Genomic DNA, 22,421 nt, shown 5'->3' with positions numbered 1-22,421 from the left:
ATTTTTATGTAAATGAAATGCTGTTTTTTTTTTTTTTACTCTTTAATTGAAGATTACAAAATGCTAGGTTGTTTCAGCCCATCTTTGGGTCAAATATGGACTAACCCAGCTGTTGGGTTAAATTTCTTTATTAAATGTAATTTAATAAATGTATTCCATATTTGACCCAAAGTTGGATTTGAAACAACTTAGCGTTTTTTTAGAGTGTGGTGATTGTCACTGACTGAGTTTTTTAGTCTAAACTTTGAAATTGCTGTCCTTTTTTTTTTTTTTTTAGCTTTCAAGTTTCTATGAATGTGAACCGTATTTACTGCATCTCACAAAGAACAATAAACATCTATTTGTTTCTGTGTTCTGCTGTGAATGGACAAGAAGCATAGTTTAACTAGACGTGAATGGAATGAGGTTAGTCTTAAGGAAATTCGCCTTGATTTTTCATAAGGATGTAATTTGATCCATTACAGGACCTCACACGTACACTTTGAAAACCGATGCCATGAAAAAGACATGTATGTCTTTTAATATTTCCTCTTGTCAGTGGTTTAGCCAGAGGGTCTGGCTGATGTTGAGACTTTATTAGACAGCTGCAGCTCATATACTGGACTGTACAGTCTTGTAATGGATGCTTCTAATGGAGTGGAAGTCTGTAGTCGAGAATGTATGGGCAAATATGGCCCTGACGTAACTCTTCTTTGCAAGTATTAATGAATTGTGCATATTGAGGCTGTTACTGTACTCTGGAAGACTTGTATGAAGCAACTTGTGCTGTCCCAAGACTAGGTAGTATAATTTTGTGAGATGAAATCAGTTGTATGATGGTTTGGAAGGACTACCATCAAATAATGACTTATAAATAGTGCAAATGCTTACCATGTGTGAAGAATACTTTAGTAATGAGATACAATAACACTTTTTTTAAGCATCTCTGCTACATCTAAAGCAATGTCAGTTGTCTGGCTGACCGAGGAAGAGGTTAAGAATGGAATGTTATCTTTGTACTTTTATAATTTTGGCATCGAAGGCTGGATTTCATCAGTCTGTTTAAGAAGTTGGTTCACATTGTTTCCTAACTAGGAAATTATTATGACAAACCCACAAAGATTCTGAGGTTTGGACGCATTGGTTTGCTGAAGGAAAAGGTTTTACTTTGGCATTGTGTTGCTGTACCTTTCTTTATTATCGTTTGCCAGCCAGAAACATGTTCTCCTTCGAATGCATGATTACAAAATGTGAACTTGGTTCCACATACGGATCACTCAGTGGACTGTGCATGTCAAGTCTAGTTGATTTCATATTTTTTTGTTCATGTTTTTCAAAGGTGAATACTATTGTTGGACTATTTACCATAATTCAGGTTCTCGTGTAAACTTTTCAGCATCATTACTCCAGTCTTCAGTGTCACATGATCCTTCAGAAATTATTCTAAAATGCTGATTTGCTGCTCAAGAAACATTTCTTATCATTATCAATGTTGAAAACTTTATATTTTTGTGGAAACTGTGATGCATTTTTTTCAGGATTCTTTATGAATAGAAAGTTCAGACGAACAGAATTTTTTTGAAATAGACATTTTTTTTAACATTATAAATGTCTTTGCTTTCATTTTGATCAATTTAATGCCTCCTTCCTCTATAAAAAAAATAAAATAAACCAGAAACTTGACGGTGAAATCCTGAACCGTAAACAGAACTGTGTATGTAATTTAGAAACATTTTATTTGACTCTACTTTGACTTGATAGAGTTTCAGAATTTCTCTTGAATGTAATTGTTTCAGTAATTCACCACACTGTGCACTTTCCAAGTCCATCCTCTTTGAAAGTGAATGTTACGCAGTCTGGCTCCTGTTTTTGTTCACCTTGTGTAGTTTTTGAGGATGTCATGCTATTCAGGCAGCTTCTACCCAATTTCCTTTGATGTCAACAACAAAGGACAAGGGAAATGTGCCTCCTCCCTTTTTAAAAGTTGATAAGCTGGTTTATTTTGTCATCCTGGCTCCTCATGACCCACTAGTTTAGAACAGCAGCTCTAGTGTGTTGTTCCTGATCACAAGAGCCAATGATCAAAGCCGCACATCCCATTAGCAATAATAACTGGAGCAAAGACGTTGGAACTAGGACACAGTCGTGCTGTTATGCTTCGCAACTTTTCATTGAACAGTGTAAAATAGGATTTGTGTTAAATCTTTTTATAGATTCTTTTGACAAGCAAGAAGCATGATTACAAGCTTGAGGCTTTTTTTTGTGATATGATCTTTCGATAGTTGGCTTTTATTTGTTGAAATGTAACTGTAGAAGGACCTCTGAAAATCGTCACTTATTTTTAATCAGTTTTGTTGGACTTCATCTGCTGTTATTGGCGAGCTCCTAACAGACACTGTATGCGACTGTCAGTATGGAAAGGTGACTTGTTCTCCCTTCCTCCCTCTCTTTATTATTTCCAAATTCCCAACCTTCAGAACTCTTGTTACAAGCAGAAAGCATTACCTCATGGCACCCAGAGCCTCCATTATAGACACCATTTAATATGAACAGCCTTTTGGATGTGACTCACTGACTCGTTTTGCCTTCCCTGCTCTCTTCCGTTACATCCCTCGGCCAGCGACCATTATTTCATTACTTTTAACAGAAAAACCACAAACTCCATTGGTTCACGATTCCAAACGGGTTGTTTAACAGGAATAAGCTTGTAGATGGTTTAAATGACGTAGTTCTAAGACGAATGAAAAGAAATGGAGTAGAAAGTGGAAGTCTCTTGAGCATTTTGGGCAACGGCTGGCAATATGACATGGCTTATTAAGGCTTTGCGATGATCAGCATTTCAAAGTTAAGGGTTTTTCCAATTTCTTTTCATTCCTACTGTTAGTTAGATTTGAACTTTGTGTTCGGCTGTTATCTGGTAAGTGCAAATGCTGAGAACGTCTGGGATTTAATAATACACAAGACTTTATAACATTCTCATTGTTGTATACAAGCAGTTTTTTTCCCCTCATGGGGACTTTTTAAATTGTTATACAGGTCATAAAACAAACCACCCATATATGAGAATCACAATATTTTCATGTGATTCATCTTGATTTTTGAAGTCAAAAATATTGAAAATAGGGAATATTGGATATTTTAGGAGAGAATAAACCTTTTAAACCCATTAAATCTTGTGTATAATATAAAAATAAAATAAACTATACAATATAAAAAAGTTTAAAGTAATCGATTATTACAAAATATTTGGATACAGATAAAAATGTATGTAGTTTGAGACTGTAGGAAGACCTGTCTGATTCAGTCACAGTGCTTCATGGGAGCAGTTGGTTGTTGCAGGAGTTCTTTTGCTGTGATTTCAGTTTCTATGGTAACAGTGACTCATCTGATTGGTGGTCTGGTCAGGATTATGGTTAATGTAGTTATTTACAAAATAACGTGGCATGTTGTTATTATTACAGAAGCATATATCATCGCTTCAGCACAGGATCACACTGTTGCTGCTATGAATTTGGTTTCTCAATGGGGAAAAGAATGAGATTTTGCTGTATACCATATCAAAACATGATTTCATATGGGTGCCTAGCATCTATTATTAAAGGAACTGTTTATAAACCCCATAAACAAATGTTATTTCTCTCTTTTTATACTCCATAGTTATTTATATTATATTCCTTTTTTTTTTTTTTTTTGCAAAACTATGGCTACTATGGTAAATTTTTGTAAGGGTCCTGTCAAAACAATAACAATCAATACCATACGTGCATTTTTTTAGGTTTGATAGATTCATTTGGACTTCTTGGAATTTTTTTCTTTCTTCTTCTTCTAAAGTTTGCCTCCAGAACAAAGAATCACTCCACTCTGTAAAAACAGAAAATCGCACACTCTGCTAAACTAAGACTGAATGAGTTGAACACTTCCTATTCTTCCAAATAAACAGAGGTTGAATTGTACGCAGAGTTCTGAGAATGTACACTTTAGATATTGGCGAGTGCGAGCATAATGTGGAAGCCATATGACAGCTCGGTTCAAATGTCTTGCACATGTATCCAACATTGGATGTGAATTGAAGCATTATGGAAGAGCTCACTGACCGTGCATACAGTAACACACAATATGTTTTGTATATGTACATATGCAATGGAGAATCAATGTTAAAAAAAAAGCATCCATGGAGTTTCTTATCAAAATTACTTTAATATTAGCAATAAATATGTTTACCCTCACCATTAAGCTACGTAAAAGTTATTAGATAGCAAATTGTCTTGAAGACTACAACCTAATATTGAAAGAATACAGGGTAGTTTATGTTGAATGTAGCCATATATGCTCTTCAGATCAAATAATCAGGACATACAAGATCAGAAAAATATTTTGACTTCCAGCATGTTTGTATTATTCTTGGAAATCTTTGTTCTTTCTTTATTCCCAGTCAAAAGGGAATCTGAATGTCCATTTGTATCTCCCATATCTTTGGGAAGAATTGCAATTATAATGATTGTTTTCAAACAGGTTCCTTGAACACTCCCATTTCCCATTGGTTGTTCAAACAGATAGTGATATCAACAATCTTGATGGAATGTCGGCAAATATACTTTCTACAGAACAACCAGGCTTTGAATAGATATGCATGTAGCATTCTTCTGGAGTTCATATGAAACAGCGCTCCAAATGACAGACATCAAAAATAAATTTTGATACACTATATGATAAAAAGGATGTTTCTATGTAAAATTTTGCTTTATGAAAGTCTCGGATGTAAAAAGTGTTTTGTTATAGCACTGAAGTGAACAATCCTCCTCCATTCTCTCAAATTGTAAAATGCCCATAATAAATGGGTCAGAATTTGATCAGTAAATGTGAATGCCATGTCATATTTTAGAAAAGATGAATATTCCAGCACCCTGCATTTAGAATGGTCAGCAGAAACAACGAAGAGTGCAGTGCATTAGCAAAGCTTATCTTGGGTCCCATTGAATGATCACTGAAGGAACTGTAGCGTGGCTCCACCCCAACCCTTGTGCTGCATTGCACCATTGGTGTCTGAAAGGACGTTGGCCTTTTTGCAAGTCGATCTGGGCTGGACCCATCCGTGGGCCTTTCTCCACTGAACAATAGGGGGCGCCCTTTATGATCCACTCCCATCTTAAAAAGCTCATACTCTTTATGTGGAAGTCGTATTCCCAATGCATCGCATCCGTTCGTCCAGGTTATGTCTTGCTCAACACCCCTCTCCCATCCACCCGCCTGACCACATCTTCTATTTTGCATTGAATTAATTTCCCGCAATAGTGCTTGGTCATACACAATCACTTTTGCTCGTGTCACCTTGAAGACAAGCTCAGTGGCCCCACGTACTTTAACGGACCGTCCCACTTTAGCATAATGACCTGATGCCAATAGTGTAAAGCTGGGCTGGCGGCACATTGGGTCGTTGTAATGTTGGTAGGTGCCCTCCCAAATGCGTTGCTCCTCGTTGAAAACAAAAAAGCGAGTGAGGAAGAGCACAGCTGGACGGGACTCGCAGCGTTGGCTCACCCAGTTTCCATTTAGATCCAGAGTGATGGAAGGGGATGGAGGAAGAATGGGTGGATGCTGTTCAGAGGATCGGTATACCAGGGTGCACACTGGGCATGGGTGGATGTGGTGCTGAGAGTAAAAACAAGGATATTGTTAGTTCAGTAATTACATCATACTGGTCAGTGGTTTGGTGACAGTTTTTTTATTTATTTTTCTTCAGCAAGGACATTAAATTGCTCAAATGACAGTAAAGGCATTTACAATGTTACATACACAATCAAATAAATGCTGTTCTTTGGAACATTGCATTGAAGAACATTTTAATCTAAATAACCCTTTTTTCCAGTATAAAGAACCTTTTGTGGAATGGAGAGTTTTCACACTCTTAAAAAGAAAAGGTTCTTTATTGGAATGTATGGTTCCACAAAGAACATTTTAACATCTCTGGGAACCTTTCAATTTCACAAATGGTAATTTATAGCGGAAAAAGGTTATTTAGATTTTCAAAATGTTATTTTAAGAGCTGTTCACTAAAAGGTTCTTTGAGGAACCAAAAATGGTTCTTTTGTGGCATCAATGTTAAAACCTCCTTTTAGCACGTTTATTTTTAAGAGTGGTCAGATGATAAAGGTTCTTTATGGAACCATAGATGCAAATAAGGAACCTTTATTTTTAACAGTGTGCTCACTGAAAGGTTCTTTTAAGAACCCAGAATGGTCGTTCTACAGACAGGGTGCCCAATTCCTCTTCCTGCAAAGTTCAGTTCCAACCCTGATCAAACACAACTGAACCAACTCATTAAGAATATCAGAAGCACTGGATAATTACAGACCAGTATTGGAACTGTACTCTGCAGGTTGTTCTGCAGGAACATGATTGGTCACCCCTGTTCTAAGCATTGCTGTGAAATCCCCCTTTTAGAACCTTTACTTTTAAGAGTGTAGTAATTGAATATTGTCAGCATTTTATCCTAAGCAGTTTTTTAGCAAACAAATACTGCAGTCTTAACCTCACCATAGCATTTTGCAGAGGCTCTTGGTAACCAGTCGGTCTGTGGTGCACCCTTTCATTCCAGTCTGTGTGCACATCTCCTAAAAACATCTCCTGAGCCAGCCTGCTGTGAGAATGGTGATGGTTCTCCACCCGCAGCAACTCCAGTTCCATCATGGATAACCCAAGAGCACCCAAGCAATCTTTCTCTGCTTTGGCATTGAAGAGTTCATAGAAGCGATGAGGCACCAGCTGTCCTCCAGCTTTGAGCCCCAGGCAGGAAGAGGGCAGGCGGGCAGCGAGATGATAAATGGCCTTCTGGTTGTGAATGACCATTCCTATTTTTTGGAGTTGGTGCTCTGCTTCGGTGGCTCCATGGGTAATCCATGAGGCCTGGCGTAGCCGCAGTTTACCCCTGATCACGAGCGAGTAGGTTGGGATGTGGCACTCGCTGTCAGAGTAGTAGTGCTGGAGGGCCCTGAAGAGACATGTGGGGCTTCGGTAAAATGTGTAGGATCGAGTGAGGAATTCTGGACCAGGTCGCACTTCACATCTGAGAAGAAAAGAAGTTAGAAAGTTAGCCAAAATAGCAATTGCAAACCATTTTACTTTCATAATGTCATGCATTTTTTAAGAGAAGGATATTCAATGAAACCAAATGACTGAACTACTTTAAATTACGCTTGGCTTGTTGCTTCACAGGCTTTAGTTTCAGAGTAGGTTTCTCAACACTGGTATGCATTGATGAATCAATTACAATAAGACCAGGATTTTGAGTTGAAACATAAATTGGGTTGAATTTGAATTCATGTTAACTTAAAAAAAAAAAAAGTCAAAGTAGAAAAGTATTTCAAGTTGTCTCTTACCTGCTTGACACCCAGTGGCCCTCCAGTTTGGGTGGTATGGTGGCTGTGGTTCTTGCTTCGCTCTGTAGGTGGCGTAGTTGAGTCTGGCACTGCGGCTCCCAAAACAGTCTGGCGCTGCGGTTGGCATGGGGTACGAGCGGGGCCGTGGGCGCTTCCCACAGCTTACTGCCCCTCACACACAAAACTGAGGGGAGACGGGGAAATTATCATTCTATCATTCTGTATATTATGTCTTGGCAAATTTAAATCAACTCTCATCAGCATAAGAGACAGACTCATTCTCAGGTATAATTAAAAAAAAGCTTTTATTCTTTGCAAAGAAGGTCAGACAGTCATACAGCAACACTGAGTTCCTGCAGAGTGAAACCGACCCAGGAAGAGGGCAGTCCTCCACCTTATATACCTCTGCTGTTCCAAGGTTACACAGTTTGTTCCAAATTGTTCCAGAAGGTCTAAGTTTGAAATAATGTGCTAATCTCTTTTCATGACTCTGTCACCACATTTCCAAATAAATTAAACCTTTAGAAAACCTCAGACACTTCAAAAAGCTTCGGTACCTCCAGCAAAAAAAAAAAAAAAAACTCCAAGAGAAGCATTTTCATTTCATGGTCTTTTACAGTCCATAAACAGGATTCTGCTGAACTGGAAGTGGTTGAAGGATTTTGCATTTCTGTAATTTTCCGTATAATGAAACGTGATGAGGTCTATTAGAGCCACATATAGACCCCAATCCTGCTCTGACCACGATTTGTGGTGAGGGACGGGAGGCCAGAGGTTTGGCATGTCACTTCAATCAGACACCATCTTCAGGGAAATGGGAAGGCATATGTGGCGCTGGCCAATGAAAACAACAATTTTTGACAATTTTTTTAAACCGTCATAAAAGCAAACTTAGTTTCAGCTCATGATGAGTGAAATTTGTCAACATAGCACTGGGCATATTTGTTTGATCGGTAAAACGGCTGTGTATATAATTTATAGTTTAGAAATGTATTAATCAACTTCTAATCAGATAAAACCTGCTCTCAGAAAAGCTCAAAACAGAAAAGCTTTTATTCCCATTTGTTAACTGAAGCCCTAAAATTTCTCTGATTGAATAATTACAGAGCATTTATTGAGCATGTCAGGCTGGATCTGGTTGTTTGCCCTAAAGAAGGGAATTATTTCCTTATGCTGTTTGGGAAGGAACCAGGCTCTGCTTTTCTAATGGTTTTTTTTAATTTCCCAATATGGAGCCATTGTGAATGCAGACTTGTTGCTCATGATCACAGTAAACTGATAATGTTAGATAGAGTTAGCATGTGTTTTTCAGCTGCTTGTTTATGTTTTTTCAATGGTTCAGCAGCATCTAATCAAGCTGAGTTTCTCCAATGCAAGTTTTTTCTTCAATGCAGGCCTGTTTTAGGTTACTATCTATCTGCATGTGGATCACTTGTACAACATACACATTTATACCCAGACAGCAACATAGTGTTGGCCCAGATCCAGTCCATTCCAGATGTGGGCCCAATCCTGGCTGACACTGGTTGATATCTGGGTATAGGCTAGCTTCTGGGCTTTCCACAATTGAAATTGTTAACCCTGGGTCATTTTCAACCCTAGTTTTTGCATATTTCAAATTTGAATACTTGGTAGTCAGATTTTAAGGCAGTGACATTTTTTTTATATATATTTGCGTTTGCCACTGTTCAACGTTTTAGCTCCTCTCAAAGCTCAGGAATATTTAATGAGACAGGTTCTCTTTATGTTTATGATTGGTTGCCTGTTGCATAACCTCTGAAGCAGAAGCAGGCTTCATAAACTTGGGTTAAAAGTGTGTGTGTAACACTCCTTTAATTGGTTAATGAGAGCACTGTGTGTTGTTGTTGCGTTATACTAGCTCTAAGTCATGGGTTCCTGTGTATGTCTCCCTATACCTGACACACACTTCAGGTCTTGCAGGTCTTGTCTCCACTAATGAGCTGATGAGTTGAATCAGGTGTGATAGGGAGACATACAAAAAGTGCAGGGCTGGGGGTACTCTAGGACAGGTTTGAGAACCACTGCTCCAAGTATAAACACGGTGTAAGTTTTGTGAGGATATCACAGCAAGATCCCCCTCTCTCTCGCTCGCTCTCTCTCTCTCTCGTCCGTGTGTCCAGGTCAAAGCGGCAGTGCATGATATTGAGCAGCAGAGGGCGCTGTGCTAGGATGTGTGTGTGGTCTCTTTGCTTAAAGGCAATGCCCTTTAGTGTGAGCCAAAGTAAACTACCTGTCCTAATATTCCAACCATTCAACACCCTCGGACTCACACACTGGATACATTGATTTATAGAAGAAGTGAGGCTAGCAAAAGTACCTCCAACTGGTTTCATGTGTTTGTTTTTATTTGTCATTTCAATTTGGACAGCTCCTCTCTCACCCCCAATGCGTCATTACTGAAGAGTGGCCAAAAATAAAATATCCCCTTTCCTCTCTACCACTATAACTCCTGCCATTTGCCAGTGCCTATTTATAATGAAAATAAGAATGAGAGATATAAAGAAGACAATTTTGAATACTCATTCAATAAAACAAAAACAAAAAGTCCAGTTGTGATTAAACTTTAAAACTCTGAACTGTATGGCCTTATTTTCATTCACATCGAACCAGTGTCATTTTAATATCAGTGATAAACTATTATATTCATTTTTGTTAATATTTTGAATTAGATTTTATTTGAATTTTTTGTCAGTTTTCAAGAAAATAATTTTTTTTTTAAGTTTATAGTTTTAGTTTATTTAGTACTTCAACCTAATCAAAATAAAAATGAAAAATGTTGCCTTGGCCGCTAGCTTAAAGGGGGGGTGAAATGCTCGTTTTCACTCAATCTCCTGTTAATCTTGAGTACCTATAGAGTAGTACTGCATCCTTCATAACTCCAAAAAGTCTTTAGTTTTATTATATTCATAAGAGAAAGATAGTCTGTACCGATTTTTTTCGGAAAAACACGACCGGCTGGAGGCGTGACGTGTGGGCGGAGCTAAAGAATCACAAGCGCTAGTGGGCTTTTGCGTTGAGAGCGTTTGGAAGCTGTGACATTACCGTGAGGAAAAAAACATCCAAAACAAACCATGGCTTACAGTCAGATTCAGCCGTTTATTTATGATCCAGAATCAGATCCAGAGGCTGAAACTGAACGAGAGCAGCAGCAGCAACGACTCGCTCCGAGCGGGGCTCAAACCCGGGTCTCCGGCATGGGAGGGGACGCACTAACAAGTAGGCAGAGACATTTTAAGCAGTTTTACTCACCGCCTGCGGTTCCAGCACAGGATCGTGACCCTTTTTCGTTGGGATTGCATCATCCTTAAGAAATAAACGATACGCAAATCCGTCGTCAAACTGGGCCTTGTTTGTAAAACAAGCATCTTCGAAATGCAGGGAACAAACAAAAACACTTGCACAACTCCGTTGATGCTCTGTAAAAATAAAATCCACTGGTCCCTTAATGCTGTTTTTTTTTTTTGGTAATCTGTGCAGGGTTGTCTTGCCCTGGCAACCAAAAACACCCTTCTTTTGTGACTTTTCGCGACGCTCTCGCTCTGATCAGTGAAGTCTGTTGTGCTCTCAGTGCTCTGCTATACGGGAGCGCGCGCTCTTCCGGCAGAAGTGCCTTAGGACCCATATAAGGAAATTCCGCTCCATCTAATGTCACACAGAGCCATACTCGAAAAAAACGTTCCGAAACTTGTGACAAACCGGAAGGAGTATTTTGGGAACAAAAACACTCCTTCAAACGTACAACTTAATTTTTGAAACTTTGTCCATGTTTAGCATGGGAATCCAACTCTTTAACAGTGTAAAAAAACTCAGTATGCATGAAATAGCACCCCCCCCCCCCTTAAATGAAATGCTTCTATTTTGCACTCTTTTTTTATTTAATACATATTGTAGAGTAATAGTTTGGAAAGTCAAACTGAAAAGTTTTATTTACTAATTATAATATTTCATACCTTTTGTTGTGTTTTAGCCACTTGTATAATATTTGCTCTAATTAAAACATGCACTAAACCTTAACTTATTTACATGTTTTAAAAAAAGAAATCATACTGTACAGTATATAGGCTATATCATCGTACATGCAATGATTTAATATCAAAGCGCAATACTATCACCATGTAATATCATCATCACTGTACTATTGTACAGCTAAATGCATGTAATGGCCCCATTTCAGTGTTTACCTGCCTTTGTGCCGCCCGTCCGCCTCTCTCTCCCACCAGCCCCTGCTTTAATAACGGCTCCCTGATGAAAAAAACTACCATTTACACCTCATTTACTTTGGATAGAGCTCGGATTCCTTTCTCCCTCTCCCTCTGTCACAATCTTTTTGTCTGATGAAGTACAGTTACAGAAAGGTAAAGTTTCATATAGAAAGTCAAGACTGCATGTGTGTGCATGCATATGAGCACTAGAGGCAACAAAGGTGTGTGCATACCTTAGTATTGTACATATGTTTATGAAAAGAGTAGGAGAATATGTTTGTCTGCTGATATGTGAATAGTTATATCTCCATTTAAGTAAAAATAAATTTAAAAATTTTTATTTTTGTTGTTGTTTTTGCCCAGTATCTTTCTAATCACTCGGTTTCATTATAATTCTGCAGCATTGTTGTCTTTTCATTAAAGTTAAACCTGCTTAATCCAGCAGTTTTCATTTAGATAAGGGATTATGAGAACGTTTCTCCCGCAAACTAATGGTTACCCCTATAGAGTTAACTCGGCATCACCAATAGTGACTAAAAAGCAGAACTTCTGAGTAACTTAACCTTTTTTTTTTTTTTTTCTGTCAGGTGTTTGCATCTACTTAAGACAATATCTCTCTAACCTAACCAAAAACAATTAGTATTTGATTATAAAATGAGTGTTAAATCAAATTATGGAATAAATGCAATTAACCTCATGAAATTCTGACCTTGGTACACAAAGTTGCATTTAGTATCTGTTTTGGCAGATTACTCAAGCACGTGAGCATGATATAAATCATTTTCGCAGATCTGCTTCTGCTGTTTGATGAAAGAAGCCCATGTTTTGTAAGAAAAGATAAAGTACAGGCACATAAATGCACACATATTGATCTCTGAGGTCATAACTGCCATGCGTGAGTCATTAGGGGGCGGGTGGAATTGTGCCAGTCTTTCCCTCCCTCTCTCTTTCATTCAGTAGGCGGCCTGATAGTGAGAACAGAAGCCTATTGCTTTCTTCATCACCCTAACCATCCCTGACTGAAAGGAACGAGAGCCTTGAAGAAAAACTGCCACTAAATGGCATATGAACAGAAGGGGACGTTGGCCTGTTTCTCTAATCATTATTTTAATGGTGGCATTAGTTCCACGGCTGTGATCTGCTTTCACAGGAAACAATGGCCTCCTCTACACCCCTGCTAACTTTAAAAGAGCCTGGAACAAAAACAGGGGCCGGCGGAGAAGACTGACAGGTGAAAAGAGCAGTGCATGTGGAAAGGTGAGAGTAAGACCAGTGTCGAGTCAAACGCTTTGCCATTTACATTGAAGACACTTTCAACTTCACCTGACTTGATTCACCTGGGGGAAGTCGTGGCCTAATGGTTAGAGGGTTGGACTCCCAATCGAAGGGTTGTGGGTTCTAGTCTCGGGCCGGACGGAATTGTGGGTGGGGGGAGTGCATGTACAGTTCTCTCTCCACCTTCAATACCATGACTTAGGTGCCCTTGAGCAAGGCATCGAACCCCCAACTGCTCCCCGGGCGCCGCAGCATAAATGGCTGCCCACTGCTCCGGGTGTGTGCTCACAGTGTGTGTGTGTGTGTTCACTGCTCTGTGTGTGCCCATTTCGGATGGGTTAAATGCAGAGCACAAATTCTGAGTATGGGTCACCATACTTGGCTGAATGTCACTTCACTTTCACTTTTTTGATTTGAAAGAAAAAGGCAAATTTCTGTGACGTGCACTCTTTAAAATTTATGATGTGCCATTTGAGAACCTTTTAAAGTTCCTGAACTGACTTTTATTCTTTATTTCTTTAGAAAACCATCTGTGCTGTGCTTTAAAAAGAAACCAGAAACTTATACGCTGATCTGAAGAAAATGTAAATGTAACATCGAGAATATGTTTTTCTATTTATCTCCAAAGCAATCTGTAGGCCATACACAGCAAAAATACAGTAGTTTATAAGAAGGTGCTGCAGAGGACATTCTTTTTTAAGAATATGGGCTTCAAAATTATGAATTTCGACATTTTCATTCTGAATTCATAGTTTGACTAAATTGTTTGCATGCAGACCAGAAGCATTTTCAAGACTTTTGTACCCCACCGTATGATTTACAGCAAGGAATGAACTACATCTGAAGTATGAAAGGGTGTACGCATGAATTTAGTTTTGTCATGTTTTAAGTTTATTAAAGTTTCAAAACTTTAGCTGAACCTTGAGAGTTGTTTGTCATCCTTTAGATCTTGTGAAATTCATACGGGGAAAAAAACGCAGTAAAATATTTTGTTATAGTAGAAAATGCACAGACTTGTTGGTCTCGAATGTGGTTTTTTAGCTTGGCAGCTCTTATACTTTCACACATTAACAATAAGGCATTCTTAAGCTTAAGATTCTCATATTTCATATTTTTGATTATTTGCATTTACACTTATACCATAAAACATAAGATTCATTCATTCAGATGAGCCATAAAGCTTATTCATAGACATGTTTCGGATTGTTTTGCCTGTTTGGATCCGTTACAAATCCAGATCAAGGCTGTACTAATATGATAGAAAATAAAGGTTCTTCAGGTTCAGCAAAGAAAACTTTTCTTGCATTTGTGGCTGTATTTTTTGAGGTTGCTATAGTGCTTTTTGATTAATCAAGTTAATGCAGTTGCATTGTCTCTTTTTCAGATGAGCATATTTGGTTTCTTTACAACAGTGGTTCTCAGTCCCCGTTCTGAAGCACTGCACATTTTGAATGTTTCACTCCTTTAACTCACCTGATTTATATCATTAACTCATTAGTTAAGGCTCCAAGACCTGAATTGGGTGTGTCAGATAAGAGAGACATTCAAAATGAGCAGTTTGTGTTCTAAAGAACCAGAGAATAAAAAGCTCTTTGTATGACTTCAAAACCTTTTTTACTGGCATCACAATATAAAAACCATTTTAGGATCTAAAAGTATCAGGCACATAATCGTGCGGTTTCATGATTTTGTATTTACCAAATATTTACCAGTATTATAAATAGTGTCTTGAAATGGGTGAAACCATTTGCTTATTTTAGAATGAGAGAGAGAAAGTTAACTAACCTTGTATGAGAAATACCATCCAAGTTGTTTTCAACAGGTGAATAAATCTCTCCTCAGCCATGAGGCTCAAATTCACTTTAAAATATATGTGGGGTTAAAAAGAAAAGGCTTTGGAAATGCTCTTCTCCTGGATTTTCAATGCGTCAATGAGAGCGTGTCCGATGAGATATTACCAATCGTGCAGATACATTTAGTCCAAGTTTCATCTTCAAACATGAGGTTTTCCATTCATGGTAGGAGTGTGCAAGAGCTCCATTCTTGATGGTGCTTGAAAGTATGTCCCTTGTTGATTTTGTGCTCTCTCTCTCTTGTGATGTTAAACCTGTGTGGTGCTTGTAAGAGTCTGTCTTTGGGTTGCTCAGCTGAGAAGAACAAGAGAGCGGAGGGAGAGAGAGAGAGAGAGAGAGAAAAGAGGAGGGGACTTGTAACCTCCCAGCATTAACCCTCTGGGGAGCACTCAGGGTAAGGTGCAAAAGAGCACAATCAAAGCCAGCAAGTTGAGAAACCTGCCTGCAACATTAGATTAAACATAAATGTGTTAATCAAACACACACACACACCTATATATAAACACAGTTTGACAGATGCAAAGTAAGCAGAAGCTAAACGTTGTAATCCTTTAAATCTTTTCTCCCTTTACCTCATATACACATATAATATGGGCACAGTTGGTGTTAAAAAGCCATGGCATGGTGCCATTTGAGAAAAAAAGTTTTTGTATATTATGTGTATATTGAACTTGACACATCATGCTGATATGATTTTGAAATGCAATACAATAGAGATAACACGATGGAAGTACAATCCAACAAAATAAATGTGTTAATATATTACATATGACCCTAGATAGCATTAAAAATACCAGCTATAAATAATATAAAATATCTACTCTAATGATATATTAAATGGATTTCATGCATGTGAGGTATAATATGAGTACAAACTTGATCAGGCATTAATGGTGTTTAATGTGCTGATGAGAACCCCTTGAAACTGGCACTTTGTATTATGATGCTCCAGCAAATGCATTGAAGAGCAGAGCTGGGAACGCATTACTGTATTCTATTGACTTTTCCTGATAACGCAGTAATGTAATTTGATTACAGTTACTAATGTCAATAAAATTAGTTACTTAAGTTAAAAATGCAGTAGGCTTAAAATCATGTTTTGCCCGTCAGTATGCAGATGAGTTGTACAGCATTTAGATGTAATGAAAGGTTGCCTGTCATATTTAAAAATGTTGCATTTTATTTCACATATTTTAGTCTGGCGTTATATTTTGGGAACAGTCCAACTGGGAAAATGTGTACACGTTTATGTTCGGGCATCTCATGTGGATGATTATATGAATAGCGGGCGCTGCACGTGGGCATGATCACATCACAGATAATACGCACAGGTGGGGAAAACTAGACCTCGTTGTTTTTATATGGATTACTTTATCAGAGAATATTTGTTTTTGATAAGACTTAATTTATTTAAAATTAGACGCTTTAAGCTTTCTATAGATATATTTGTGTGTAAAGTATTCGCTGAGCTTTGGTTAATTTTTGTGGCGACAAAAGCACATTTTTTTGTGATATTGTAAGTGTGCACAAATAAAAGTAAACCATTTACCATTTAAAATAATACATTACTCTTAAATGACGGGAAATTTAAAGTTATTTTCGCTGTTGTCAGGGAAAAAAGCTAGTTGCTGTTTTGATACTTATGTAATATTTCAGTCAATATTAAAATACTGAAAGAACTATGATTTTCACTTTGGGTTTGATTACTTGAAAAGTAAACTTGAAAGTAATTAGTAATCTGGTTACTTTTTAAATGCAGTAATGTAATCAAAGTTTAAAGTAATTAGTCATTTGTAGTGGATTACTTTTTTTTTACGTAACATACCCAACACTGTTGAAAAGTTTATTACTCACTATTTTGGATTCTGGTTTGGATTCTATGTTATGAATTCAAGTTGAGAAATTAACATATATGTTTGGATTAAGAAAAGCATAGAAATTGGACAGTTTAGTGTTTTTATGGGCAAGGTAAGGTAAATTAAATCTGTAACTCACTAAACTCGAAATCGTTTTGCATAAGAATTGGCGTATGAACTCATTTACTCTGAATCTGAATTCTTGTTGAAATTGAAAGCTTGTTCTTCTCTGAAAGTCTTCTGAGATGTCATATTTGGGCCCTGACTCATAACTGTTTGTGACTGCTATGTCGATCAGTCATTCATTTAGTAATGTGTTGCAGTAAAGAAGTGATGAGTGAGAACAGAGTTGGACTGCGGACATAACCCTGAGGAGCACCAGACCATGTTACTGAGTTTCGCCACTTTTGGTTTGCTGTGATGATGAAATCCAGTGTCTAATTGCCAGACAAGGTGCACAAACTCAGTTTCACATTACTATAGTTTATTTGAGGAAATAACATCTGAAATTCAGAACTACAAGTAACAATCAGTACAGTTCATGTTTCATAAGGTTTTGCTAGAAATGAGAGATGGCATGAATGTGGAAATTAGTTATTTCTGTTTGTTCAGTATATATATATATATATATATATATATATATATATATATATATATATATATATATATATATATATTAGTTATTTAATACAGTTTATTGTTATTTTAGGACTTAGGCGAACAACTAGTTAAAGGTGATAAAATATGTTCTTATATCCCAACTTAATATGCAAAACCTTGAAAAGTGTCTTATTAACAAGTGGCACTGTTATAACATTGTTTTATTGGTTTTAATTTTGTTTGGGAAACCTGATTAAAACAATCATTATTTTTGCAATTTAATTTGGTAACAATAGTGGCGGCAAATTACATAGTTCACCTTTAACCATTGATTATATTATGAAATAACTGTTATTTAGCTCCCATGTAAGAAGATTAGTTTTACATATTTCAAAGATATGATTACAGCGCCCCCCACAGGACCTGTTTAGTTTCTACACACATATATGGACGTATTGTCTGACCCTTTTTCCAGTCTCTTTTTGACTTTTCCCTTATAATGCTGGCAGCTTCCAATCTAACACACCCATGCACCCAAAACCACAAACACCTCTAATCAAAACCTTTCTGTCTCACTGCCTTCTTTGTCATTTTATGTCATAGAGGTGCAAAGCTTCTTTGGAAAACCACTACCCATTTCATTCTTTATCCCCCCTTTCTCTCGTTCCCCTGAGGCCTGTGCAATCAGTCATCTGTTTGATCATGTGGAGATGTGGCTTTAGTGTGTGTGCTGGCTTGGTGTGTAGTTCTGTCTTGGTGATTTGAGATATGAAAGAGAGTATTTTTCCCCCCTCACTTCCTCAGTTTAAACCAGAAATACCGCAGCGGTTTCAAACTAGTGAAGTCTAACATGTGGCGGTCGTCCAAGCTGCAGGAGGTCCAGCCCAGACCAGGTGGGTGAGAAGGGGGTCTCGAATGGAACAAAAGCAGAATCATGTCCCTGTGCATAAGATAAGATCCACTCTCTAATCATCACACATTCGCATCCCTGCATGCTATCGAGCAGGGTGACTGCAAATGCACACTGACACAAACACTTACTTTAAACACAAACGCACACAGACTGGGTTGACAAGCAACCCTTACACTCGTAAAAATAAAGATTATTTATTGGTGTCTGTGGTTATTTCTAGACGAGGGTATTTGGGCCTCCTGCTATGGATTCCCTCACTGGTGGTCTAGGACAGAGCAGATTTTGCCTTTGCTCTTTTGATACGCCACTTTTAGCATTTCTCTATCTGCACTGATGTTTATGTTTTTTACATATTCAGAGCACAACCGATGCCCAAACAAGTCAGAGCAGAGCAACTTGGGAAGCATCCCGGCAATGTTGCCCCTCTTTCATCCAGAATTCCACCCAGTCAAAGTCTGGAATAATTAAATTCCCGTTCCGATGTCACATGGAAGATACATTAGTTGGCTGACCTCTGACCCCTTGTGTGATTCTTTGGCTCTGCGTGTGAGAGGCGCAAAAATAAACATTTGTATGCACAAACATGCAGAGTAACACGCACACAGAGGCTCATTGGTGCAGGACTCCTCTTTTTCTTCCAACAGCTGCAGCTTTCAGTGATCCAGACACTAAAATAAATAACAAATAATGATGTTGGGCTATTTCACAAATTACCCATATTACTAACAGATTCTTGTTGGGCTCTAACTCTGACCCAAATTAATCCAGAAAAAAAGTAACTGTAGTATGATTACAAGTATTTCAAAATGTATTACATTCAAAATCGCAAGTACTTATTTTGGTAATTATGATTACAGAATTTAGACAACAGGCAATCAGTTACTACACAGCAATGATATTGTGTGTGTGTGTGTGTGTGAGGAGTTTTTTTATTTTATTTAATCACTTTCCGCCTTCATCTGATTTTGTGTGTGTGAGGCATAAAAATTATTACTACAGATATTGCTAGGGTGTTGCTATAAGGTTGCTAAGAAGTTTTGAGTGTTTTTTTTTTCACTCATTGCTATGCAGTACTAATTAGTTTTTTTTTTTTTACCTAACTATAGTTGCTAGCATTAACAAAATATGTACAATTATGGATGCAGTGAATGCCTACTACAATTATGGATGTTAGCGTATTTGATATTTTGAGTTTTATTCTGTTGCAGCCACTATAGGTTGTTTAATTCTGCATGTTAATTGTCTCTGTTTTAACATTTAAATTGCCTTTGTCTCCATAAAGGACTAAATATTAACGAGTCAAAAATATTTTGGTGCTGTTGTCTGTTGACATAACTTCATTCCCACTTGTCCTAAGAGACAGAATGAAGCAGGAATTCTATGTGGCCTGTAACATGAGCCCTACAGATTTTGACACCATAGATATTACTGTATGTTTGTGCTTGTGTGTGTGTGTATTTATTGTAAATTATACATGTAATTTAATATCCCTGAATCTCCTAAAGCACAAGGCCAGATATTGTATTATTTTTTTGCCCACCCAGGGTTAACAAACATGGGATATTTACATGGGTAAGTTGTATTAGTGATTGTGATCAACCATGCTGCTTATGTTAAGAATGTTTCTTTAATTACTAACAGAAATGTATCTGTTGAAACAGAAATGTCCCATGACTCTGGTGTTCCTCCAGCAGTCTGTTGGTTTTAATTGAACAAATTTTATGGGAGCCAAAAGGGTGGTGGAAGGGGAGCTGGGAGATGGAAGAGGTCACAGACAGAACCATAATTAAGTGTGGCTAATTGCGTGTGCCTTGGTTTGGTTAACTTCAACATTTAGCCCCTGCTGGTAGAAGACAGATTTACATCTACATATTTCTTCACTGACAGCTATTCAAAAGGAACTGTGTATTTTATGGTAAATATTTAGTTTGCAAGCAACATATAATTATTGGTGCTTGCTACAGAGTAAAAAACTGCAGTTGGGAGAGAGAGGAAAAGGTTGAGGCTGGGTGGTCATGGAAGGTAAACGGCCTGTTTGGGAGTCTTGCAGCAACACGTAAAACGCCGCTCTCGTTTCATACCTGCCGACACGTGCTTGGAAAAGTACGACAGTGGAGGGGTACTCACAGAGAGGATCGAGGACAGTCGCTGTCACAACCTTCGGCCCTGACGCTACAAGCATCCACCTTTCAGAGGAAGGATGTTATCATGCACCAGCAAACATCGAATCTATATCAAAGACATTTTGACGCCTGTACTTTTACTTTCTTTTTTTATTTATTTTTTTTACATTATGAAATCTTCAAATACAAACTGTAAAGTCAAAACAGCTTCTTGTTCAGTGGCCATACACTTTTCTGTACATCAATCGAGACAGTGCTTTCACATTTTTCCACTATAAATGCAAATCAAATATATAGGTGAATTCAGGTAAACTGTGCCATTAATATTCACACACATACACACACATTTATCATATTTAGATTTAGAATTAGATTTTTTTTTATATAAAAACTGGTTAATTCAGCTTCATATACAATAAAACATTCTTATTTCAAGATATAATGTCTTTTCTTCTTTTTCCTTTGATTTTAGGGTGAAATATGAGCCGGATATGTTCTGGACAGGTTTAGTGAGAGTCAGAGAGACCATTGATCTTTATGGTGGTTACATTGGCCTGATTTAAAGATGCTGACACACAGAGGCATCTACTGCATGTTGGTTATGGTGTCATTCTATCTTCAGAGTAATCGATCTAACATGCACACCAGTGCAAGCTATCATCTCCATCCCTTCCTTATTAAAAAGTCTCTCTGCTACCATATACAACTATACACATTCTATTTCCATCACTTTGTGATTTATGATTTTTAAAGCACTCCCTCGTCTCGGAGATCATGAAGTTTTTTTTTTATCGCGCTTTCTTTTTGAATTTACGACAAACAGCCGGTTTACAATTCTCTGTGCTGCAGAGAAATAACAACCGAGTGTAACAGCATGTAATGCACATAATTATTTACAATCACATCCTTACCGCAGGGATGCTCTTCAATGATATGGGACCGAGAATTTTTGGGAATAGAATTACGTTCAAGATTTAGTGATCGTTTAAGAGAAAGGCTTCCCTTGTTGGATAGGTTTACCTCCCCTGTGTGGAGGTCCCCTTCTGGAAATGGTTGGAGGAATAATCATAAAAACAGCATTGCAAGAACAAGTGAAAAGAGAGTTGCTCATGTTGGGTCATGCGTGTAGCCACAAAAATACTTCTATGAACCTGTGGGACCTGAGTATGAGTGCAAATCTTTAAAAAGATCATGTGACATGTGTCATGTGACACTGAAGACTGGAGTAATGATGCTAAGAATTTAGCTTTGACATCTCAGGAATACATTATATTAAAAAAAAATATCAAAATTGAATAATTTCATCACATGAATAATTTTTTTTTTTTTTTACTGTATTTCTGATATATGCAGAACAAACTGTTAATCATTAACCATAATCTATGTCATAGAAGCAGAGCAGCTCTTCTGTTGACTGTGGGAACTAGAGGCGGATCAAACAGGTCGTGTGCAACTCAGACACGGAGGAGGGTCATCTCGGAGGCACTGGTTTCAAGAGTCTTCCGCAGACAAACCCACAGGTGCCTGATCCACCAGCCTAAAACCCTCTATTCCCCCACTATCCCAGGATTCTCTGAAGTTTGTCTACATACTGTACTATGTATAAAAAGCAGTCTCAAGCCCTTGATTTACAGAGAAAACTTCACAACTCATGACCTTTCAGCCAAGTTCAGATCCAGAATGGAGAATTCTCTGCTTGATATGAATTCAAGGGCTGTAGAATTCCCAAGATTCCAGACTCGGTGTAGCAAGGAGATCATCTCTACACACGACATGAATCGATGGACTAGAGTTGTGTGAACTACTCAATGGCTAAATAATTCATGAATCACTATCAAATATGTGCATGTGAGTCTGACTTCTCCCTTCACTAAACACCCAGAAATCAGTTTTAATTACTCTGCCACAGAAGTCCATATCTTCAGCAGATGTTTGCACACATACTTTCCTTCAGAGACACTTTTATAATCACAGAGAAGTGCTGATGATGAAAACAAAAAACTTAAAATCACATTAAAAACATTTGTGGTTGTGTTTTCTCTTTTAGTTCAACTTTTTATTTTAAACGCATATGTGAAAACCCTCATTATTAACTGCATTATTGAACACATTTCGGTTTCTGAACAAGATTATTCACAACGTCTGTGATGGCGGATATCAATTTTCAGCTTTCTTCAGTGTCACATGATCCTTCAGAAATCATTCTGATATGCAAATTTTGCT

General features: G+C 37.7%; 1 protein-coding gene across 1 annotated transcript; it reads right to left on the bottom strand.

Moving 5' to 3' along the window:
• Nucleotides 1–3,848: 3,848 nt before the first annotated feature.
• Nucleotides 3,849–15,008, bottom strand: LOC113050271 (protein APCDD1-like). Its single transcript, XM_026213079.1, has 4 exons — nucleotides 14,639–15,008; nucleotides 7,356–7,539; nucleotides 6,514–7,042; nucleotides 3,849–5,628 (listed from the first exon to the last, which is right to left on the bottom strand). Exons 1-4 carry the CDS (start codon nucleotides 14,697–14,699, stop codon nucleotides 4,858–4,860), a joined length of 1,545 nt encoding a protein of 514 aa, XP_026068864.1. The 5' UTR covers nucleotides 14,700–15,008; the 3' UTR covers nucleotides 3,849–4,857.
• Nucleotides 15,009–22,421: the final 7,413 nt, after the last annotated feature.

Source organism: Carassius auratus, chromosome 31 (genome assembly GCF_003368295.1).
Source record: "Carassius auratus strain Wakin chromosome 31, ASM336829v1, whole genome shotgun sequence".
NCBI classification, from domain to species: domain Eukaryota; kingdom Metazoa; phylum Chordata; class Actinopteri; order Cypriniformes; family Cyprinidae; genus Carassius; species Carassius auratus.
Note: the sequence above shows the minus strand (reverse complement) of the source record. Positions and strands in the feature narration are given on the sequence as shown.